Source organism: Pelobates fuscus, chromosome 3 (assembly GCF_036172605.1).
Source record: "Pelobates fuscus isolate aPelFus1 chromosome 3, aPelFus1.pri, whole genome shotgun sequence".
NCBI lineage: Eukaryota > Metazoa > Chordata > Amphibia > Anura > Pelobatidae > Pelobates > Pelobates fuscus.
This window is the reverse complement of record NC_086319.1, coordinates 143,922,487-143,947,992: the sequence shown is the minus strand read 5'-3', so window position 1 is coordinate 143,947,992 and position 25,506 is coordinate 143,922,487. Positions and strand designations below refer to the sequence as shown.

The following is a 25,506-nucleotide window of genomic DNA, read 5'->3' as shown; positions in this document are numbered from 1 at the left end:
TTTTAATCCAATACCTATAGTGCTGCCATAGTGTGTTGGTGTAAGAGATCAGTTTGACTCTTCGGTATAATACTTGGGTCTCACCAACTCAATGTGTATTTTCATGATTGATTATTAATAATTATTCTGCCCTTTCAGCGCTAAAGTAGCCCTGAAAGAGTTTATTAAAGGGTTACTTTTCAGAACATAATTGTTGATGCATGGATAGTAAAACTTCTTATTCATATTGGAAAACAGAAACCTCAAAATGATCTAGCAATATTTTGTGCAGTTCCAATTTCTCTGTTTTCTTATGGAGTGATTATAATTTAGGCAGAAGTTATTTTAGGGTTTGTTGTTTACTTACAAAAGCAATCAATTGCATTTTGCTGTAAAAAAGCAACATTGTCAAAAAAAAGTGGTGACTCCACAGGTAGTACTGAGTCTATTTTTTGTTTTTTTGTTTTCTTTTTTTTGCTAAATAATAGACATGCAGCTATATAATATTTAAAAAATAAAATAAAAATAAATGTGCTTGTAGAAATGTTAGTTGTTAAATTCTTCACTTACATCAAATTGTACTTTTTAATCAGTAATGTCACACACAAAGTCCACACCTCTAAATGGTAATTTTTTGAATTTTAGAAGTCTGATAGTACTCATAAAACTCACTTAATGAAAACAATATTCTAATGGTAGGAATGAATGCTAAAAGTTATATATGCCAGTTGATCAGTTGATTTTCACTTTAAATACAAAGCTCTCATATAAATCTTTGCCTACCTGAAGTTGTTTTCACTTCCTCTGTGGTATTTCTTAGACCAACAAATGAAAACTGGTAAAGTCTCCATGACCTTACATCTCCTACTTCAACTGAACTGCGTTTCCACTGGTAGATAATCTCTTCTTTTGGATATCCATCTTCAATGCAATGAAAATAATGCATCAGAACCAGTGGTATTCCTTCTATATATAGCAAAAACATTTTTTCTAGAAACTTTTTGTTTAGTCAAATAGTTTCTTTATTTTTCAGTTTTCTTACATGATTTTCTAAATAACCAATTTTAATGAATAATGATCACTGTAAGTATTAAACAGAAGAATTAGCATTTTAATAAATACATATCTTGACTTGCAAGCCACATATCTATTTAGTTCTTTAATCCAGTATGTGAAATTCCCACCATAAATGATAAGTACACACGCCTAAAGTTTCCAAACTAAGATTTCCATCCTTTTCAGTATAAACAAGTACATAATGCTAATCTATTATGAAGTGATAAAATCCCATGCAATTTGGAGACCAGTAAATGCAGTTTTTTAAACTAACTGAATGTTTACAGATTTTTCATGATGTTTGCTGCTGCCATTTTGCCTTAAACGACCACTATAGTGCCAGGAAAACATACTTGTTTTGAGACAGCCACTAGAGGTTTTGGAGGCTGGATTAACCCTCAGCATAAACATAGCAGTTTCTCTGAAACTGCTATGTTTATAAAACAAAGGGTTAATCCTAGAGGGACCTGGCACCCAGACCACCTCATTAAGCTGAAGTGGTCTGGGTGCCTAGAGTGGTCCTTTAAGTAAATAGTGTATGTTGTGCTGTCTAAAGTTATTATTATTTTCCAAGTGTGGTGGACCGCCTGCCACCCCAACTGGGTACCTCCGCCAATCGCGCTTCCTAGTATTTGCCGAGTACCATAAGCACCACATCAAACACAATAAGTGTCATAGTCCCCTTGGCCGCCGCAGCTTGGCTAGGGTATCGATGTCCCTTCCCACCCTGGACCATCACCTGGATCCAGCTCCCAGTGGGAAGACCTCTCCTCCAAGAAAGTAAAGCTGGTATAACAAGTGTTTATAGCAAGTATAGCTTTTCCCCACAGACATTAGTCAAGACTGAATGCTGGGGGTGAACTGTTTATTACAGCCAAATTGCTGTTAAGGTTGCCTCCAGGCTGGCTGGAAGTTGGACCATAGAAAAGGATGTTCCTAGCATTCACCAAAGGACCGTCAGCACCATAGACACCATAACTACTGTGTAGACACCATAAGTACTGCAGACTCCATGAACCGCCGCTGCTGGGCTAGGATCTCGCCGTCTGCTATCCACCCTGGACCTACGACCAGGCTCCAGGTTCCAGTAGGTGAACCTCTTCCTTCTGTAGAGCGAAGCAGGATCAGGAATAAGAGCTCTCACAAGAGCTCAGTAGCTAAGGGAGTATGACGAGCATAGCAATCCCTGTAGTGATTATAGCTGTCCCCTACAAACATGAGTCAAGGCTGCAAGTTAGAGGGTCAAGTCATTCTGTTTATTGGCACCAAAAGAACCTTTTTTATGCAGGATCCCCTTAGATAGGACCACCCACAGGGTTTTACAAAACAACCAATCATACACGTACATTACTGAAAACACTCCTAGCAATTACACACAAAATCCTCCCCTCTGCCTGTGATATAATTATGTTACACAAGGGGTTAACATAATTATCACAGACAGTAAAAATACAGTTTTTACACATACCCTGTAACTTTAAAACCATACATCCAATCTCCATAAAAATTATTTGAACTCAGCATACTTTAAACGTAAACACTCTCAAAAATCATACCAATCCCTCCAGTGGATAAAAAGATAGGCGGAAGTCCTTTATGACCAACCGCAAGCACATTTTCCTGCCCAAAACAGTTCCATAGATTTGGGCTGTGCGGTCAGTCAATTTCCTGCAGAAAAATGGCTAAGTCCCCTTCGAATGCATGAACGGGTCAGTTCGTGCAAATAGCAAATTGTAACAGGGTGTTCGAATTGTCGAACGTACTTCGACTTTAACCAAAGCGTCGAAGTGGAGGCGACAGTAAGGGTCAGCGGTGTTCGCGTAGCCGATTTTAGTTCCATAGATTCTTTAGCATACACCGCTGACCGCGTTCGACTAAATTAAAATGGCCGCCACCACGTGTTCCTTTGTCGAATGGCAGCCACTTCGACGACTTTGGCACTTCGGCTGCATCCGAAGTGCCATATAAAAAGTACCAATCTTTCCCCACAGTATTTAAAGGGCCAGAATGAGTGACATACACTCTGGTATGGCCGAATACTGTTTTTAAAGGGCCCAATCTCCCAGGGCCATAGTCATGCGGGAGGAGCCTGGCAAATAGGCTTCTCCACAATCCAGGGAAGCAGGGCAATATATAATTTAAAGGGCCAGTTACAAATAGCAGTTTGTAACAATGGCTTACCTATATACAAAATCTGAGCACAGTGACACCCCCCCAAAACACCCCCCCAAACACACCCATACCCACAAAAAATAAAATACAGTGTCACTGTGACTCAGCATAAAGTACAAAATATCAAAAACACATAAAAATACATATTTCCTACATATAAACCCCCACAGTCTATACATCCCCGGATAGCCTCGACCTGAGCGCCCAACATATAAAAAAAAACGCTCAAATCCCATGAACACAGCCGAATTGCCACCGGGGTAAATTTCTGACTGGCCGCAAACATGGTCCTTTGCCCAAAACAGTTCCATTAATTCAGTGGTTGCGGCCGGTCCCGTTTGGGACCCGTTTTTGCAACCAAAATACCTAACCTAATCCATAAGTATAACATGGAGCTTGTTCACCTCATTCAGATGAACGATTCCACTGAACAGCGCTCTTCCAGGATGTAAAGTACCAAACGCAGACGGGATGGAAGTTCAGCAGTGTTTGCGAGGTCGAGTGTTCGATTTTAGTTCCATGCATTCGATGACCAAACACCACTGCCTGCATTAGCGGGGACAAGATGGCCGCCACCACCTGTTCGGCGATACGAATAGCGGCCATCCAGACGTACACTTAGAACACTGCTGGCAGAATTGTTGCAAGGTGTTAATAGGGGTTAACAAGCTCTCGGGTGGTCCTTAGTTCGGGGGTTGGTTTGGTTCCCAAACGAATAGGAAAATCCCACATGGTTTTTACATGGCCCATAGTCTTTAGGCAGGAGGCTGGCAAGCAGGCTCCTCCAGGAGCCTTTGGCGAGGTTACGTTCGCCACATATCCCCCCCCCTCCCCCAAGTCTGTACCTGAGTTAGTCGGGAAGCCCACCCAAGAACAATTCGCTGACCTGACAGATTCCTGAAGACCGGTTGTCCCCTCTCCCTGTAAGGTGTGCAGCGGTTGGGGATCTGGGAAGGCTGCCCAGCATCCCTGTAGGACAGGTGCAGAGACTTCAGTCCCATCTGCACCGGCCAACTGGATGTCTTACAGGACCAGAATATAAGGTCTCCTATCTCTGGAACTGGTTGTGAAGCAGGGGTTTCAGCAGCCAATTTTTCACCACCTGGAGTGTGGCAGATCTGGGTCAGTCACCCAGCTTCCCTGCTCTCCCGGTACAGAGACCACGGTCCCATCTACACCCTTTACTCCAGATGTCCTGTCTACCTGCAGGATATACTGTTGCTGAACATGAAGGCTAACTATAACTGCTTCTGCTGAAGGGATGTTGCTGTCTGCACCCAGGTGGGTGCTGGGAAATGTATCAGAACATTGCAGCGGAAACAATGTGATACAATATTAAGCACTGGCCCGGCAGGAGATTTCCCCTGTCAGCTGCCAGCTTGCTTGTCCCTACGGAGAATTGGCTGGCTGGTGAAGGAGATATTGTATGTCTCCACTGGCTGTGCTTGCTTTCTCCCCCGAGGCCTTTGCCTTGATAGCCTTATGGCAAATCTAGCCCTATGTACGAGGCTATTCAAACTGTAAAATGCAGACATTTTCTCAAACTATTCAACTATGCCCAATTTTTACAGTGCAGGTTCCGAATGAGCCTGCATTTAGTCTGCATTTCAGCAAAATTGAAAGCTGCCTTAGGACTGAAAAAAAATTGAAACTACTTGCTTGATGGCAGCTGGCTTGTTAGCTCGCTGCGTCATTTAAAAGTGTAAAATAAATAAGTCTATGAAAACCTACCTTATGCCTCCACCTTTCATGGTGTGGGTGGGGGCATATGTTCTAAACAGTGAGCAGTCAGATAAGAAATTGTACATGAGCAGTCATTGCTACTTAGTTGCAAGAATGCCTCACTCCCATGGATGGGGGCTTTTAGTAAAAGTATGAGGGGTGGACAGATCACTGCTAGTATCCCCCCACCTATGGTTGGTGGGTGGGGGTTATTTAATAATCAATTAGGGGGGTGGATATGCTATTCTCAGCAAGTCTTGAGAAAAGTGACTTGCCTGTCAGAACACTCTAAATAACTGGTTTACAAGCCAACCAATCAGAGTACTCTACTGACTCTTCAATTGTGGGAAAAACTTAAATTATTTTCCCACCTTGAAATCTTTTTTCTGCATGAAGCCTTTACAGGGCTCATATGGATTTGTTTTTGTTGAATTGCTTTTTAATATTTTTCGTTGGTATTTTTGTGATTTGGTCCTTTGTATATATTCAGTAATAATAGCATTGAGATATAATGGATTCTTTGGAGCCTTGTTAGTTCTTAAGAAGAGAAGATTTTATAAGAAAGAAGTCTTCTGAAAGTAATTGTTTTACATAGTTACATAGATACATAGCTGAAAAGAGACTTGCGTCCATCAAGTTCAGCGTTCCTCACATATGTTGTTGCTGTTGATGCAAAGTTTTAAAGTAAAATTTATTACCTCTGCCACCCTTTTATTAGGGTGACGGGAGTAGATAAGGCAAATATTATTTTTTGAGGGTGCGGTTTTGGGTTGCAGGTTTGAGTAGGAGGTGAAAAGAGTGTTAAACAAACTTTATACAGTGATGATCTGGAATTATAGAGTTATATTATGCTGACAGACCCCCAGTATGCAAATTAGCAGCACATGTAATTTACACACAATGTATGATGTAAACTATCTGAGCTAAAAAAAAATACATATTTTTTTTTTGAGAGGAAAAATGCATAAACATACTTACAGCTCGAAAATTCCAGGGGGCAAGAATGTTCATCCATTGGAAAGTTATGCAACTGCAACTGACATTCAGCATCTATAGTAAGCCTACAAGTATAGTACAATTACATTTTAGCATACTTGTGAATTTAAATGAGCACCAAGGCATGAGCAAGTAAAAAGTAAACAATTAAGTGCTAAATTAAAAAAATGCATGTACCACAGAGAAAATAGTAGAGGTAGCTAGTAGTATTATCAAACTGCTCAAATTAGTGGAAGCACTGGATTACATTTTGTGCATCATGTCGTCATTTGTGTCAACTCAAAATTTTGTGAATTGATGCTTTATGCCTTCCATATCTCAACAGTCACTTGTGAAGGCTACAGATAATCCTATTTTTTTAGGGTAAATTATTTTATTTTCTTGGATACACCACAGATATTTAATATTACATCTTAAGTAAATGTAGAAACACACTATTGCCTAAGTACATTTTGTTATCAAAAGTGTGTATTCCATTGGCCCATTGGCAAACTTTTAAAACACATTTGTATTGGAAACAAATTTAATTTTCAAAATATGCCCTGCATCAAGGGCATTGCTTCATGGAAAAAAGATACGGGGTTTAAGCCCAAGGATACCTTTTACAGTCCCTTGCACAGACAATGACTTACGCCCCTCTTATACCCCTCTTAAAAACGTACCCTATGCCAAAACTCTACAAACTATTAACTAAGTACATTTTATTATAAATCCTGTGTGAACTCGATTGGCAAGCTTTTAAATCTTATTTGTGTTTTTCAAATGTAATTTTTTATAAATGCCCTGCATCAGGGGTTTGCTAGGTGAAAATAAAAAGACCAGTTATTTTGGACCCTTCCACAGATATTGACTTATGTGCCTTCTGAAACCCTGTCCCATGTCCGACAAAAAAAAACAAAAAAAAACTGTTGTATAAATCCCTTTATGACACCAACAAGGTTATTTACTAAGTAACCAGATTTTGTCTGAGTGGACAAAATATGGTGAAAATGTCCAAATTCCGACCAGAATGGAAAATCTAATTTACTAAAGCTAACTCTGGTTGGAATTCAGTCAAGTCTGCTACAATTCACCAGATGCATTCTTTACCAAGTTTAAATCAGTGCTTTTCACATCCAAGCCCTATTTGAACCATATGAATTGTAATATATACAAATTCACTGAATGGTAATTAAAATACAAATTTATTTTGCCAGCAATCAGCAGGCAAATAGTTTAAAAAAAACCTCTACAGTTCAAAGGCGTCACACTTCCCAATCAGCCTTTCAATTTGCGCCTCTTCCGATTACCCTGCCTCCGCATCTGACGTCAGACTGCCCTTCTATTTAGAGGAAGCCATGGCAATATTGAATCTCTCACTCAGATTGTTTCCTAGTGATTCAACATTTCGTTCTGAGTTCAGTGGAGGATGTTTGTGATGATAATGGGAGGGGCAAGGACAGACTAGTGGGGGTATTACAGAAGTCTAACACCCACGTCTATAAGTAGATTGTTGAAGGGAGGCCAGGTAAGTTGTGACATGTTCCCTTTTAAATTGTTCTATCTGCAGATACTAAATAAAACCCAATTACTTTTCGGAACAGAAACCTGATTTGTGGTGGCCATCTATTTTTGCAAGTCACTTGGTAATGTCATTTGTTTATTTTTTTTTATTTTTTTTTTAACAATTATGCATGTATGATATTTAGTATGTGGATTTATATGGTAAATATAAACCTTTATAGAACACAATTGTACATGTATAATTTTGTAGCAATTACAATTTTAAACATTTACAGAGAAGCCAAGAAATCTGAACCTGTAACTCAGATTACAATTTACTAGTTGGCACTAGGGGATATGGTCCAGAAATAATATTTTGTGGTCAAATAATATGGTTTGTATGCAAATGTGAAAGCCCCTGAAGCAACACAAAAAATATGCCACATAGTAAAATTAACCATTGCAGGGCCAGAACAGATAGCAGAGAGATGTGTTGATCTCTTTGTGGTATTGAAAGAGAAATAAAACACTAAAATATAAATAAGTCAAGAGTATGTAAGATTCAACGAGTATATACTACCAGACAGAAAGTCAATCAACTCTTCCATATATTAAATTACAAAAAATATCAAAATGTGGAAGAATTTTAATTGTTTCCACTTTGCCTTTTTTAATTGTTTACACTTATATGGGGAAAATAGACACATCATGGATGTTTTCTGACTTATCAGTGTACTAATTATTATTATTTTAACTCAGTTCAAAGGTAAGTCTCTTCCCACAGGCTTCCTTTTAGATATATGTATATTACTGAATATATTTTTTGCATTTTATTAAAGAGATGCTTTTATGTTGAATGATTTTCTTGATTTGATACGCACAGTTATCCAGGAGATTAGAAAGTAAAAGAATTAATAAAAATTATTTGAAAAGAAAGTAAAAGAATATATGAGATATTGATATTGAGGATGCATAATTTAGTTTATATCTGAATCTGTAGTTGAAAATTGAAGCTCATATAACTGCAAATAAAAACACTAATAGAATGCTGCAGGCTGGTACTTGACCCCTTTTATAATGCATTGCATTATGTAATGCTTTAAAAAAAATAGCATACATAAAATAGCATAAATAAAACCACAGGAAATATACTCAGATCTGATTGTCATTCATTTTGCTTGAAAGTTGATTCTCATTTAAGGACCAAGAAGTGGCTACGATTTATTATCCATTCTAGTTAACCCATTATTTTAATGGGAACATTGCGCATATATTTTTGGTATGTAGCTCAGCATTATGAATAGTTTTATTAATGAAAAAGTAGCTATTGTGCTTGAACTGACCCTATAAAGTGGTGAATGTACATTTCACATAAATCTAAAGTAAAGTGGTGTTCTTTAAAAAGCCTTCTCTGATCAGAGTAAAATACTAGGATCCATCCATCATGCATTCTTCAGTCTCCAGAAGGCCTTCTTCCGCTGTGTCTGTTAATTTAAAACATTTGGGCAAGCTACCTAACCCAAGACTGTAATACATGTGGCTACAATCCCAGTGGATATTTTACTATCCTTGCGGTATTAATAATATGATAAATAGATATATCAGTACTTCTTAGCCCGGTAAAATGATTGCGGCATTCACTGTTTAGAAATCCTTCGATTGGTCCAAAACACATATGGAGGCGGTTCCTACAACAAACAGGATTATCCTTTTAGTCTACACCCCCTACTAACGTGGCAGCACCCAATTGGCTCTCAATCACGGGACCCATGTGGGGCTATGGGTATATTAAGAGAGACAATCTATGCTTGACCCTGACGAGGGTGCACACGCTGTGCACCGAAACGCGTGTCGGGCAATTTTGAGTTTCACAGGGCACCTATTCACTATGCTCACATTGGTGATTTAAACTAAGCAACCTTTTAATCATGGTTGTAATTATTTAAATACTTTTACTTTCTTTCATTTTTTAATTCCTCTGACTGTCTAGCGAGATTTAATGGGAGAGAGGCTTTACCTGAATCTTAATCTTTTCTGTTTACTCTTAGAGATCATTAACTGTAGGCTGGAGATTCTGGCGTTGTAATTGCAGCATTACCTTACTGACAACTGTGAGTAAGTGCACAAATCTTCATTGTCTCTTCACATATTGGAGAGATATGTAGAGGATTTGTTATTTATCCCCCTCCCTTTTTCTTGCAATCATTTAGAACCAAGTGTTACATTGCTACATATAGTGATATATTTTTATGATTTTTTTTTTTTTATATATATTATCCCCTTATACTGGCAATGACTAATAAAGCCATAGAAGGTAAGGGGAGATGATTCTATGATAAAAGGTCTAACTTATCAGACAGAGGCTTAGCCTATTAGGCTTTGGGTCCCAAGCACCTGACCTTATGTTCATTTGGCTGAAAAGTGTCTATTCTAATACTGTTTATTTTTCCAGATAACACCTGCACACAATGGTTTGTTTGTGATTAGGTGTTATATTCATTATTTTTACTTAAATGTATGGGTTAAGCCCTGAGACACCACTGTAGTGTCTCACTGGTGGTCTAGATTTAGTAGAGGTTATCTTGCAAGTGTGGATTACCTCCTACTGAACATTTTATTATTTGAAGATTCAAAGGGCCTCTTTCCAAACTTTTCAGTTACATTTGGACCATGAATTGGAGAGATCAAAGTTAGCAGGACAGATCTAATTACCCCCCAAATAACTTCCAGATACTTAATTTCCTGTATTTTCACAAGCAACAATGCAAAAAGCTTATATTGTCAGTGCCTGGCCCTTTCATTGACACAAAGTGATACTATATAAATATTTATCTCTAACGGGAGATGAGTTTTTAATGATCTGCAATCATTATATCGCATGGTTAAATATCCCAAATCAGTTGGACTTCTTCTCTACCTAGGCATAGTACAAAGGAGGCTAACCAAGCTACATCTGGCAGCAAGATTACCACATTGGGAGCTTTAGATCTGCCCCATGTCAATTTAATAACTGGATTATTCAAGTTTAAGCCCTCCTTTTCCTTGCAGTGGGGCTAGATCCCAACATGATTGGACAACTTCCATATAACTCACACAAACACCACTCTGATTCACCAGCTGGGAGAGAAACAATATTGTGTAAACTTGCAGGGTTTCCTCAAGGGTATTCCTCTGAAATGTAATAACCAATAGCCTCCTATGGATTTAATTTGTTGTACTATTATATGGGATTAAATAATTAGGGTGATTTTCCTTAAACATATACATGTCTTTAGGACTACCTTAGTAATCTCCAAAACCCTTGAACACCTGTAGAAATCTTAGCAGTGGCAGGATAGTCTCCCCACGTCTACTAGATTTATATTCGGTTCCAGTAGCAGTGTTCTCTTTAAAGCATTTCCTCCTTGTCAGGAACTACCATAGTAAATTTCCCATTAATCCTCTAGGGGTTAACCCCTCATTTTACAAAGCAGGTTGTATTGGTATTAATATAATGATATACAGCATAAAATAAATCAATAATGGCGCCACTAGGGACAGTGTGTAGGAATCCTTAAGCCATGTGCTTTGGGCAGTGACATCAAATGCCAGCCTACTTAGGAGTGTGCTGGGAATAAAACCAGATGTAGGAAGGATTCAGACTCTCTTTTGCTCTTCCCATGACTGCCTAAGAATGTAGAAGCTGACTGTTTAGCACCAGCCCTAGAGGCTGGGGCCTGTGTAAGTTTGTTCATATTTTGCATTGTACCATATGATTCCATTGTAACATTTAGCAACTGTTAAAGCCTTTTGTAAGTAATATGTTATAGTTTTGTATTGTATAATTATTGTAGTAAATTGACATTCTGCTGGCATCTGTTTACTTGTTATTATAATTATTTAAATGTACATTTAATATTACAATGTTTTCTGTATATTATATCCACATATTTGACCATAATACCACAAACTATAAAAAATGTTAATGTTGTTCCGTATTGCATAATTATTATATATTAATTAAAAGATTACTGTTCATCTTTAAGTCAGGGCCACAACACAGGGTAAATCACAGCATTTCAGCTAAATACAGTTTTGCTAAGAAGTCACTTTAAAGTGGTATTTACAATCATGGCTCACAAACTAACGTCCAACAGGTTTATTAACTAAAGTCCAAATGCCCCCCATTATAAATTAGGCAAAACCATTCACTGGTGTATGGACACATTCGGACTGCAAAATCTGAGCATTGATTATGTTATTTAACAATGTCTGGATTTTGCAATTTAGGCCCCGAATAGGCCGGAATTTGATCTGGTTTTCAGCCAAACTAAACTTACCTGGGTCAATTAAATTTTGTCCATAGCCAGCAAACAAAAAGTTGAAAAACTTATGTGGCATGGTTACTTATATGGCAGCTGGCCAGTGCTTGCTAGCCAGCCACCACATTACAGAACTAAGAAATAAATAATGTTAAATAAATAAAAAGCAATCAATAAGAACCCCATAGTACTATAGTATGCTCTGTTGCTAGATAGGTCCATACCATAGGAATGGGACCTTGTGAAATAACGGGGGGATCTAGTTCACCAGCTTTTCACCACAAGTGGGCATTAGTTTGGGGGTTATTATTTATGTAATAGGGGTGGATAGATCTCTGTACACCCCTGCAACCAGGGCCAGATTAACAGCCCAGTGGGCCTGGTGCTGACAATTATGATGGGCCTAATTACAGAATCATATTGACCAAAAACACAAAAAAACTCCCAAGCGTCATGTATCTGATGGAGATGGTGCTGGAGAGAAAGAAAACAGCAGCTATAAGAAAACACATACCCTATGCTAATCTCTCTCTAATTTATGTTTTCATCTTTCAAGTAAATCCATAACACCTAACAGCAGTGTCCAGTCAAGCAGGAAGTCAATGGGCGGGGGAAAAGGGTGTGCCACTGACGCAAATCACGTAATCTGCGAAAAGGGGCGAACATGCCCAAAAAGAGGACATGTCTGCCCAAAGAATTAGAAGGCCAGTCTGGCATGAATGCATATCAGGCTGCCTGCCAATCATGCAGCTGGCCAACTAAGGGCATACTATGCAGACAGCACCCTGAGCTTGGCATAAATGCATCTAATGATGCGCTCACTCAACGCTTTCTAAGGACTGTCCCCTAGCACTCGCTGGTCCACTTGTCTTCTTACCTTCTTACTAGCAGGCAGAAGCTCCTGGTATATAGTCTGGGACAGAAACAAGCTGTATGTAGTGAGTGTAGAAGAAAGGGAACATGCCACAGTGTTAGAGAGACCAAAGTCAGCATTACCTTAAAGGATCACTATAGGGTCAGGAACACAAACATAAATTCCTGACCCTATAGTGTTAACACCACCATCTAGCCCCCCTCATGCCTCCATAAATATAGTAAAAATATTACTGCATTCAAGCCTGAAGCTTTAACTCTGCATGTTAAAGCTTAGACTCAGAACAACAAGCAGTCTGCTGACATCATTAGAAGTGGTGGCCTGATCCAATCACAGTGCTTCCCCATAGGATTGGTTGAGACTGACAAAGAGGCAGATCAGGGGCAGAGCCAGCATGATTTAAACACAGCCCTGGCCAATCAGCATCTCCTCATATAGATGAATTGAATCAATTAATCTCTATGAGGAAAGTTCAGTGTCTGCATGCAGAGGGAGGAGACACTTAATGTTTGGATGCATTTTAGACAGCCATGACCCAGGAAGGATCTCTAACAGCCATCTAAGGAGTGGCCAGTGAAGTTATCACTAGGCTGTAATGTAAAGTGAAAACACAGTGTTTACAGCAAAAAAGCCTGAAGGTAATGATTCTACTCACCAGAACAAATTCAATAAGCTGTAGTTGTTCTGGTGACTATAGTGTCCCTTTAACTATATTCATTGTCAGCCAGTTCACACAAGTTTTGTTCCCATACATCCCTCTTGTTTCTATACTTAAGTAAGAGTATGTGAAAAGTAGTTAGGGTTGCCACCTTTCTTGGAAAAACATACCAGCCTTACTAATTTGCATAATTTAATATGTATGGGTGACATCACATGATGTAAATCACAAGGAGTGACATAAGAGAAAATGCTGTAAAATCACCAAAAAACTACTTCGTTTGATTCTGCTGTATAGATGGATTCCTCCCAGTACCCCCATGTCTCCTAGTACCTCATGACTCAGTGCCCCCTTGTGTCAATTACTCCAGGTCTCAGTGTTCCTATGTACAGGGCCGGCCTTAGGCCCTAAGGCGCCCTGTGCAAAAAATCTTCACAGCGCCCCCCCCATCATACCCTTTTATCCATGTACGGTGTGTGTCAATAGGTGTGTAGTGTAGTGGTAGCTGGGGGAGCAGGGGCAGTGTAGTGGTAGGTAGGGGATCAGGGGGCACAGTGGTGGTAGGTGGGGGATCAGGGGGCACAATGGTGGTAGGTGGGGGACCAGGTGGCACAGTGGTGGTAGCTGTGGGAGCAAGGGTAGTGTATTGGTAGGTGGGGGAGCAGAGGTAAAGTAGTGGTGGGTGGGGGAACATGGGGCACAGTGGGGGAGAAGGGGTAGTGTAGTGATAGGTAGGAGAGCAGGGGCACAGTGGGTAACTGGGGGAGCAGGGGTAGTGTAGTTGTAGGTTGGAGAGCAGGGTCACAGTGGGTAAATGGGGGAGCAGAGGCACAGTGGGAAGGTGGAGGAGCAGGGGCACAGAGGGTAGCTGGGGGAGAGGGGGCACAGTGGTAGTAGCTGGGGGAGAAAGGGCACAGTGGTAGTAGCTGGGGGAGAGGGGGCACAGTGGTGGTAGCTGGGGGAGCAAGGGGAACTGTAGGTAGCTGGGGGAGCAGGGGCACTGATAGGCTAGGTGGGGGGGGCAGGGGGCACAGTTAGGCTAGGTGGGGAGGAGGGGCACTGTGTGCAGCGGGGGGGAGCAGGGGCACAGTTAGGCTAGGTGGGGAAGCAGGGGGCACAGTGGGTAGCTGGTGGAGCAGGGGGCACAGTGGGTAGGTAGGGAGCAGGGGCACAGATAGGCTAGGTGGGGAAGCAAGGGGCACAGTGGGTAGGTGGGAGAGCAAGGGGCACAGTTATGGTAGCTAGGGCACAGTGGATAGGTGGGGGAGCAATGGGCACAGTTAGGGTAGGTGGGGAAGCAGGGGGCACAGTTAGAGTAGGTGGGGAGCAGGGGGCACAGTTAGGCTAGGGGGGAGCAGGGAGCACAGTTAGGGTAGGGGGAGCAGGGGGCACAGTTAGAGTAGGTGGGGAGCAGGGAGCACAGTTAGGGTAGGGGGAGCAGGGGGCACAGTTAGGGTAGGGGGAGCAGGGAGCACAGTTAGGGTAGGGGGAGCAGGGGGCACAGTTAGGGTAGGGGGGAGCAGGGAGCACAGTTAGGGTAGGGGGAGCAGGGGGCACAGTTAGGGTAGGGGGGAGCAGGGGGCACAGTTAGGGTAGGGGGGAGCAGGGAGCACAGTTAGGGTAGGGGGAGCAGGGGGCACAGTTAGAGTAGGTGAGGAGCAGGGGGCACAGTTAGGGTAGGGGGGAGCAGGGGGCACGGTTAGGGTGGATGGGGAGCAGGGGGCACGGTTAGGGTGGATGGGGGAGCAGGGGTCAGTGTGGTGGTAGATGGGGGAACAGGAACTCCTTCCTGCTTCCCCTAACTTACCAGAGGGTTCGCCTGCCTGTAGCTCCGCCCCGCTTCCCATGTAGCTCCGCCTCCGATTGGCGTTTAACCCCGCCCCCTTTCTGTCACTGAGATCCGAGTGGGGAGTCTGGGGACTATCAGTGAGGGCAGCATTAAGAGGCAGGGGGGCGGAGCGCAGCCACGCTACACAGCGCAGCCTGTATTAGGGGAGAGCTCTGAGCTCTCCTTCACAGGCTGTCACTAGGAGAAAGTGCGAGCTGTGTCAGCCACAGGCCGCCCCCTGGTCCATGGCGCCCTGTGCGGCCGCACAGCTCGCACACCCCTAAGGCCTAAGGCCGGCCCTGCCTATGTATCAGTGTCTCAGTGCCCCATGTCTCCCAGTGTCCCCTAGTGTCGTGTCCCCAGGTCTCCCAGTGACCCTATGTATCACAGTGCCCCTGTCATCCAGTATTCCCATGTGTCTATGTCCCCATGTATCCCAGGGTCCCCATGTCACTAGGACACTAGGAAGACGGGGAGACCTGGGGACACGGGGAGACCTAGGGACACAGAGACACCAGTGACACTGGGATACTATTGGACACTGGCAAAATAGGGGACACTTGAAGACATGGGGACACAGACACCATGGGCACAAACACTAGAGACACTGGCTGGGGGAGACATGGGGCCACAGACACTAGTGACACTAGCTTGGAGACATTGAGGCACTTGAGGCACTAGGAGACATGGAGGCACTAGGAGACATGGGGACAGTGAGACAATGGCAGACTGGGGGCACTGGGAGACTAGGGGTCACTGGGAGACTAAGGGGCACTGAAACACCAGGGACACTGGGTGTGGCGAAACCAACTTCGCCACTGTGAACTGGAGAAGCCTGGTTGCTAACCTCCTGCCCTGCGACTACGGCCCCTGGACATATTGCTCTATAAAAACTCTATTTGGGCATGTAATAATGTATATTGCTGCTACCGGCCCTTTAAAATCATCTATGAACAGATTGGGACTTTTGGGACTACTGTCCCTTTAAGACTGTGAAGCATATTCTAGTGTACTGCCTGTAATATTGTATATGTATTCATGTGTTAAGTTTAACCGGGGTGATATGTATGCAGCATTCATCTGATTGTTCGGTAGAATCACTCCATTCATTATATTGAGTGAAACTACCGAACAACCAGACCACCCAGGAATAAGTGTGCCTCCAATTACCGTTTGCAACAATGTTGCAAACAGGTAATTGGCAATCCATGTAATGTATTCTTTGTCCTCTGGGTGGCCGCCATTCGGGAAACAAACACGTGGCGGCGGCCATCTTTAACTACCGAACAGCGGTGTTTTGCCGTCGAGTGTCTGGAACTGAAATCGGACACTCGACTAGGCAAACACCGCTGAGACCTCCAGACTTCCAGGATTTCGTGGGGAAACTACCTCGGTAGAAAGAAACGTACGAACTAGGGGATTCATACGAATCCCCCTTAGTCTCTATAACACCAGTAATTCGTCTGTTTCATTCACTTGTTTGTGACCGACCGCAGGGCCAAAATGCATGGAACTGTTTTCGGATACTTTACCCCTGCGGTCGGTCAAAACTTTGCCTGCCCATAACTCCCGAACCGCTATCTGGAGATATTGGGTTTGTGGATGTACCCCAAGTATTTAGGGTACATGCAAAACTTGGGTAAAACTATGTCCCTGTTAATTGTGTTAACAGATATGTTGGAGGGAGGAGATGTGTGGGTTGTACCTTAAACTGGATGGGTGTACTGTAAACCCCTCCCTTGCATGGGAGAATCTCATATAAGCCTGTGTGTGAATAAATCAAGGTTGTTGCTGTTTAACCCTGAAGCTGGAGTGCGTCTCTTTCTTGGGGGAAAGGGGACTGTATGCCGACTGCCAGGAGTGTAAGCTGGTCGTATTGCTTTTCCTGTTCGGCTGCTTCCAGGGTTCGTGTGTCTGCTGTTCGAGAGTTGGTGAATCCGTGCAGTTTGGGAGTTCGTGGAATTGGTGCTTATAGTAGCTGCTGGTCTATCTAAAGGGGATTATCGCCTAAACGGATTTTTCCCCTTTCATGCTGAAACGGTCCGTTACAATTGGTGGCAGCGGTGGGATCGTTCCTACAACCAGAGGGACAGCTACAGACAACACCATTCCTGGATTACAAAGTGAGGGCAACGCCAGTACCCGTACAGCGCCCCTATCTACAAGGAACCAACTGCAGCAGAGCAAGCATGGCACCCAGCTACACTCAGGAGGAGTTTGACAGAGAGGATGCCATGCGGCTGGCGTACTTTGGACCCAACCCAGAGGAGAAATACGTACAGTTCGTAAGGAGCCAGGCAGACGAGTACCTGCGATTCATGGCAGATCCAGCCAAGGGTATCGGTCGCCCTATCCGGCGGCAGAGTGCGTTTCGGGGACTCAAAGGTGTGTCCCAGGGAGCAGAAGGTGCAGTCCTTCCTCCCCAGCGGCAGGGTGTACCCCAGGGAGCTGATGGTGTCGTCCATCCTCCCAGCGGCAGTGTGTGCCCCAGGGAGCAGAAGGTGCAGTCCTTCCTCCCCAGCGGCAGTGTGTACCCCAGGGAGCTGATGGTGTCGTCCATCCTCCTCGGCGGCAGTGTGTAACCCAGGGAGCCGAAGGTGCAGTCCTTCCTCCCCAGCGGCAGGCTGAGTTACAGGGGGCAGAGGTAGTTGTTCCTGCCCCCCAGCAGCAAAGTGATATGCCAAGAAGGCAGTGTGAAGTGAAGGGAGAGGAGAGCAGCGTCCTCCCTCCCCAGCGGCAGTGTGTACCCCAGGGAGCTGATGGTGTCGTCCTTCCTCCCCAGCGGCAGTGTGTACCCCAGGGAGCTTATGGTGTCATCCATCCTCCCCAGCGGCAGTGTGTCCTGCAGGGAGCAGAGACAGTCAGTCTCGCACCCCAGCAGCCGGACAAGAGAATGAAAGGGGAGACAGCTGGTCCCCCTTTCCACCAGCAGAGAGAGTGGCAGGGAGATGAGCCTGCTAACCCCTCTCCCCAGCAGCAGTTTACCGTCCAGAGAAAGGAGCTTGTTACACCCTCTCTCCAGCGGCAGCCTAACCCACCAAGGGGAGATGTTAAGCCCCACATCTGTGCAGATGGGACCGTAGTCTCTGCACTTACAGCACCAGGGGTAGGGACGGTCGGTCCTGTCCCCCAGCCACAGAGCGATATATCTAAAGGGGAGACAGTCGGTCTCCAGCAACCAGGCTCCCACCAGACTACTCCCGTGGTAGTGCTGGCAACAGGACAGAGTACCGCTGGTCTCTGCCCCCTCAGCAACCCACCAAGGCAGCCTACCAGTCCCCCTCACAGCCGTGGTGAGGCACCTGAACCCGGACAAGATTCTCCCTCACCCAGAGGTAGTAACTGTTTATTATGGGTGGGCTGCTCTACTACTTCTGTTTTGTGGGTGGGTTGCTGGACTAACCAGGGCACTGACCGGCAGGAGGTCAGGTACCCTGTTAGTCTAATTGGTAAAGGGGAGAATTGTGGCGAAACCAACTTCGCCACTGTGAACTGGAGAAGCCTGGTTGCTAACCTCCTGCCCTGCGACTACGGCCCCTGGACATATTGCTCTATAAAAACTCTATTTGGGCATGTAATAATGTATATTGCTGCTACCGGCCCTTTAAAATCATCTATGAACAGATTGGGACTTTTGGGACTACTGTCCCTTTAAGACCGTGAAGCATATTCTAGTGTACTGCCTGTAATATTGTATATGTATTCATGTGTTAAGTTTAACCGGGGTGATTGTATGCAGCATTCATCTGATTGTTCGGTAGAATCACTCCATTCATTATATTGAGTGAAACTACCGAACAACCAGACCACCCAGGAATAAGTGTGCCTCCAATTACCGTTTGCAACAATGTTGCAAACAGGTAATTGGCAATCCATGTAATGTATTCTTTGTCCTCTGGGTGGCCGCCATTCAGGAAAAACAAACACGTGGCGGCGGCCATCTTTAACTACCGAACAGCGGTGTTTTGCCGTCGAGTGTCTGGAACTGAAATCGGACACTCGACTAGGCAAACACCGCTGAGACCTCCAGACTTCCAGGATTTCATGGGGAAACTACCGAACGGCCCGCCGTTCGGTAGAAAGAAACGTACGAACTAGGGGATTCATACGAATCCCCCTTAGTCTCTATAAGACCAGTAATTCGTCTGTTTCATTCACTTGTTTGTGACCGACCGCAGGGCCAAAATGCATGGAACTGTTTTCGGATACTTTACCCCTGCGGTCGGTCAAAACTTTGCCTGCCCATAACTCCCGAACCGTTTATCCGAATGGGCTGATTTTAACGTATGTTGTTCCTCCAGACTAGGGCTATCTGGAGATATTGGATTTGTGGATGTACCCCAAGTATTTAGGGTACATCCAAAACTTGGGTAAAACTATGTCCCTGTTAATTGTGTTAACAGATATGTTGGAGGGAGGAGATGTGTGGGTTGTACCTTAAACTGGATTGGTGTACTGTAAACCCCTCCCTTGCATGGGAGAATCTCATATAAGCCTGTGTGTGAATAAATCAAGGTTGTTGCTGTTTAACCCTGAAGCTGGAGTGTGTCTCTTTCTTGGGGGAAAGGGGACTGTATGCCGACTGCCAGGAGTGTAAGCTGGTCGTATTGCTTTTCCTGTTCGGCTGCTTCCAGGGTTCGTGTGTCTGCTGTTTGAGAGTTGGTGAATCCGTGCAGTTTGGGAGTTCGTGGAATTGGTGCTTATAGTAGCTGCTGGTCTATCTAAAGGGGATTATCGCCTAAACGGATTTTTCCCCTTTCATGCTGAAACGGTCCGTTACACTGGGTCCCCATGTGTCTGTGTCATAATGTCTCCCAATGTCCCCTAGTGTCTCAGTGTCTGCCATAATGTCTCCCAATGTCCCCTAGTGTCTCAGTGTCTGCCATAATGTCTCCCAGTGTCCCTTAGTGTCTCAGTGTATGTCTCCTTGCAGCCTTTCCCCCCATCCCTCACTTCCCTGAGCTGTAGGCTGTCTCTGCAGGGTGGGAGTTACTATCTGGACTCTCTGTAGCTGCTCCCTTGTGGATCAGTGAGTAGAGCTAGGCAGGGAGGGATTTGCTGTAACTTCCTATCCCTTCCTCTCTCCACACACAGTGACCCCTACTGGCCAGTGCTGGTATTGTATAGTAATCTCTTGTTAATACTGAGAAAAATACCAGCAATTGTATTGCCAGTATCACTGCAATATTGGCACCAGCCAGGCAGCCTCAGATACTGGCTGTGCCAATAAAATAAAAGCCAGGTGGAATCCCAAAGAGTAGTGTGATTTTTTTTTTAAATCAATGGGCCTATTCCACGGGCCTGGGCCTGAAGCTGCAGCTCCATCAGCCACTATGTTAATCCGGCCCTGCCTGCAACAAACCCATGGTCACTGGGTGGGAGTTATTTGACAAAATCATTTGACAAAAAGACCCATCCCCACCCCAACAATGATCAGCAAGTGGGGACTTTTATAATATATTCAGGAGGATTTAATAAACCCCCTCCAATGATGGGTGGTGGGTGATGTTGCATAGTCATCTCTTCCAGAGTTGTGTTTCAAAGCTGTTGTATACAGCAAACTAGTGATGTCGCGAACACTAAATTTTCGGTTCGCGAACGGCGAACGGGAACTTCCTCAAATGTTCGCGAACCGGCGAACCGGGCGAACCGCCATTGACTTCAATGGGCAGGCGAATTTTAAAACCCACAGGGACTGTTTCTGGCCACAAAAGTGATGGAAAAGTTGTTTGAAGGGGACTAACACCTTGACTGTGGCATGCCGGAGGGGGATCCATGGCAAAACTCCCATGGAAAATTACACAGTTGATGCAGAGTCTGGTTTTAATCCATAAAGGGCAGAAATCACCTAACATTCCTAAATCGCAATGGATATGGATTGACATCTGACATAAGACATATTGACACCTTGACATATGGATTGACACCTTGACATATGGATTGACACCTGTCCTCAGAGACCCTGATACACACTGACACAGAGCAGAATAGGGACTGTTCCCCTTATATAGGGTCACTTGGCAGGTATGGATTGACACCTGTCCTCAAAGCCCCTGATACACACTGACACAGAGCAGAATAGAGACTGTTCCCCGTCCTCAGAGACCATGATACACACTGATACAGAGTAAAATAGAGACTGTTCTCCCTACATAGGGTCACTTGGCAGATATGGATTGACACCTGTCCTCAAAGCCCCTGATACACACTGACACAGAGCAGAATAGAGACTGTTCCCCGTCCTCAGAGACCATGATACTCACTGACACAGAGCAGAATAGAGACTGTTACCCATACATAGGGTCACTTGGCAGATATGGCGTGGTCGTGGGAGGAGGAGGATGACTTTCACCTCTTCCCCTGTTAGATTCCCGTTGTGCTGTGACATCACCCTTATACGCTGTGTAAAGCATACTAGATAATTTTATCAGCATGGCCACTTGAGTTTTTATAGTTTTCACACTGCTTGTAGTTTATATATGGTTCCCAAAAATCAAACAAACGATAAAGTAAACATGTAAGGATTCAGAATTTTCTTTCAAACCCTTACACATTGTGTGTACGTATTTTTTGTCTTAAGTTTGTGGCTTTAAAGAGGTTCACGTTGTTTCTATGATGTGCATAACATGTTCTTGTAAATGTTTGTTAAATTTTTCCTGGAATTGTAATTTTTGAATCTGAATAAAGATAGTCAAATCCCTGATACACACTGACACAGAGCAGAATAGGGACTGTTCCCCCTACATAGGGTCACTATGTGCCTTTTTTTGGTTTTGTTTTTGAAGCCACAGTGCAGCACCAGAGGGCCTAAAAATTAGGCATGTACACATGCCTGAAAAATTTGGTATTGTTGCAGCCGCTGCTGTAGCAGCGGCCAGAATAATTGATGTTTGTTTCACAGGCAGAAAGTGCCCTAAAACCTGGCGGCTTGAACCCTAGTTGGTGGCGGATAAGTCACGCAAGTAAACCGTCATTCAGAGCTAAAATACAGCAGCGTGTGGACCATTTTTAGCCAAAGGCAGCTCATCTCATCAGGCCTTTTTTAATCGAATGTATCGCCCAGTGTCAGTCCCTTTGGGATCCATCCCTCATTCATCTTAATAAAGGTGAGGTAATCTAGACTTTTTTGACCTAGGCGACTTCTCTTCTCAGTGAAAATACCTCCTGCTGCACTGAAGGTCCTTTCTGACAGGACACTTGAAGCGGGGCAGGCCAGAAGTTCTATTGCAAATTGGGATAGCTCAGGCAACAGGTCAAGCCTGCACACCCAGTAGTCAAGGGGTTCATCGCTCCTCAGAGTGTCGATATCTGCAGTTAAGGCGAGGTAGTCTGATACCTGTTGGTCGAGTCTCTCTCTTAGGTTGGATCCCGAAGGGCTGTGGCGATGCGTAGGACTTTAACCCCTTAAGGACCAAACTTCTGGAATAATAGGGAATCATGACATGTCACACATGTCATGTGTCCTTAAGGGGTTAAAAGGTCTGCATGTCCTCCATCAACAACACGTCTTTAAAGCGTCCTGTCCTTGCCGGCGTGGTCGTGGGAGGAGGAGGATGACTTCCACCTCTCCCCCTGTTAGATTCCCGTTGTGCTGTGACATCACCCTTATACGCTGTGTAAAGCATACTTTTTAATTTATTTTGCAAATGCTGCATCCTTTCCGACTTGTTGTAATTCGGTAACATTTCCACCACTTTCTGCTTATACCTGGGGTCTAGTAGTGTGGACACCCAGTACAGGTCGTTCTCCTTCAGCCTTTTTATACGAGAGTCCCTCAACAGGCACGACAGCATGAAATACCCCATTTTCACAAGGTTGGATGCCGAGCTACTCATTTCCCGTTCTTCCTCCTCACTGATGTCAATAAAGGTATGTTCTTCCCCCCAGCCACGTACAACACCACGGGTACATGATAGGTGACAACGAGCACCCTGGGATGCCTGTTGTGGTTGGCCTTCCTCCTCCTCCTCAAAGCCACATTCCTCCTCTGACTCCTCTTCCTCACAATCCTCTTCCAGTGTTGCAGCAGGTCCAGCAAGCGATGCTGATAAGGCTGTTTCTGGTGGTGATGGTGACCACAACTCTTCCTCTTCCTCTTCACGCTCATCTACGGCCTGATCCAGCACTCTTCGCAGGGTACGCTCCAGGAAGAAAACAAATGGTATGATGTCGCTGATGGTGCCTTCGGTGCGACTGACTAGGTTTGTCACCTCCTCAATAGGACGCATGAGCCTACAGGCATTGCGCATGAGTGTCCAGTAACGTGGCAAAAAAATTCCCAGCTCCCCAGAGGCTGTCCTAGCACCCCGGTCATACAAATATGCATTAACAGCTTTTTCTTGTTGGAGCAGGCGGTCAAACATTAGAAGTGTTGAATTCCAACGTGACGGGCTGTCGCAAATCAAGCGCCTCACTGGCATGTTGTTTCGCTGCTGGATATCGGCAAAGTGAGCCATGGCCGTGTAGGAATGCCTGAAATGGCCACACACCTTCCTGGCCTGCTTCAGGACGTCCTGTAAGCCTGTGTACTTATGCACAAAGCGTTGTACGATCAGATTACACACATGTGCCATGCACGGCACATGTGTCAACTTGCCCAACTTCAATGCCGCTAACAAATTTTTTCCGTTGTCACAAACCACTTTGCCGATATCCAGTTGCTGCGGAGTCAGCGACTTTTCCACCTGTGCGTTCAGGGCGGACAGGAGTGCTTGTCCGGTGTGACTCTCTGCTTTCAAGAAAGTCAAACCTAAGACGGCGTGACACTGCCGTATCCGGGATGTGGAATAGTACCTGGGGAGCTGGGGGGGTGCCGTTGATGTGGAGCAAGACGCAGCAGCAGAAGAGGACTCAGCCGAGGAGGTTATGGAAGAGGATGGTGTAGGAGCAGTAGAGGAGGTGGCAGCAGGACTGCCTGCAAGTTGTGGCGGTGTCACCAACTCCTCTGCAGAGCCATGCATTCCATGCTTGGCAGCAGTCAGCAGGTTTACCCAATGTGCAAAGTAGGTGATATACCTGCCCTGACCATGCTTTGCAGACCAGGTATCAGTGGTCAGATGGACCCTTGCCCCAACACTGTGTGCCAGACATGCCATTACTTCCTTTTGCACAATCGAGTACTGGCTGCCCGTTCGTGAACGGGTTCTGTTTAAAAATGGTTGTTTGGTATATAAGGCAATCCACGGTATGGGACCAGACTATCTGAAGGATAAATTCACTCGCTATGCTCCCAGTCGATCCTTGAGATCGGCTGATTTAGCCTTATTGAAGATTCCAAATTTTAAAAAGAAAAAGTGCGGAGGGAGGACGAGTGATGTTCAGGGAGCGCAATTTTGGAACTCCCTGCCTCTGACATTAAGACTTGAGAATGATCTATTGAAGTTCCGCCGGAGCTTAAAAACAGTTTTATTTGCTCAGGCATACGGGATGACATGAAATTTTTAACCTGGTTCAAATGCATGTGATTATAATGCTGTTGTGTGCTGGATATTGTTTTGCTTGTTTTTGATTGCTGGTATGCGCATCGAGACCCTATGGGTAATAAGACTGTGTTTCTTAAGAATTTTTAATAAATAAATAAATAATAAGGTTGGGGATTGCCTTTTGTGAAAAGAAATTTCTGCCGGGTACCTTCCACTGCGGTGTCCCAATAGCTACAAATTTTTTGAACGCTTCAGACTCCACCAGCTTGTATGGTAAAAGCTGGCGGGCTAATAGTTCGGACAAGCCAGCTGTCAGACGCTGGGCAAGGGGGTGACTTTCTGACATTGGATTCTTACGCTCAAACATGTCCTTGACAGACACATGACTGTGGGCAGATGAGCGGGAACTGCTCAAGGCGGGAGACGGAGTGACGGATGGTTGAGAGGGGGCAAGGAGGACAGCAGTGGTTGACGTGGCTGAAGATGCTGGACCAGGAGGAGGATGGCGGCTTAGAGTAGGCGTGCTGCTTGTACTCATGTGTTGATCCCATAGGCGTTTGTGATGTGAGATAATGTGCCTACACAAAGCAGTTGTACCTAGGTGGGTGTTGGACTTCCCACGACTCAGTTTCTTTTGGCACAGGTTGCAAATGGCATCGCTGTTGTCAAAGGCAGACACACAAAAAAAATGCCATACTGCTGAGCTCTGCAATGACGGCATTCTGGTGGTGGACACAGCATGCGTTGATTGGCGTGCTGTCGGGTTGACCCTGGGTGCCGATGCATGCTGTCTGACTGTGCCACTAGCTCCTTGCGACGACCTCCCCCTGCTTCCAACTCGTCTCCTCCTCTCTGTCTCCCCATCTGAACTTTTGCCCTGTTCTTCTTCTTGCCGAGCGGGCACCCACATGACATCCATGGACGCATCATCATCATCAACCGCTTCACTTGTATCTGACAACTGAGCAAAGGAAGCAGCAGCGGGTACAACATCATCATCATCACACCGTACGTCC

At 44.6% G+C, this 25,506-nt stretch overlaps 1 protein-coding gene across 2 annotated transcripts in view; it reads right to left on the bottom strand.

The window, feature by feature from the left end:
* The window catches only part of GABRG2 (gamma-aminobutyric acid type A receptor subunit gamma2), a 384,270-nt gene that overhangs the window by 228,240 nt on the left and 130,524 nt on the right, over positions 1-25,506 (bottom strand). For both annotated transcript variants that reach the window (XM_063447499.1, XM_063447500.1), the window contains exons 5-6: positions 5,908-5,990; positions 763-900 (exon numbers count right to left, since the gene is read on the bottom strand). In XM_063447499.1, coding sequence (XP_063303569.1) covers positions 763-900; positions 5,908-5,990 — 221 coding nt within the window. The remainder of the gene's footprint in view (positions 1-762; positions 901-5,907; positions 5,991-25,506) is intronic.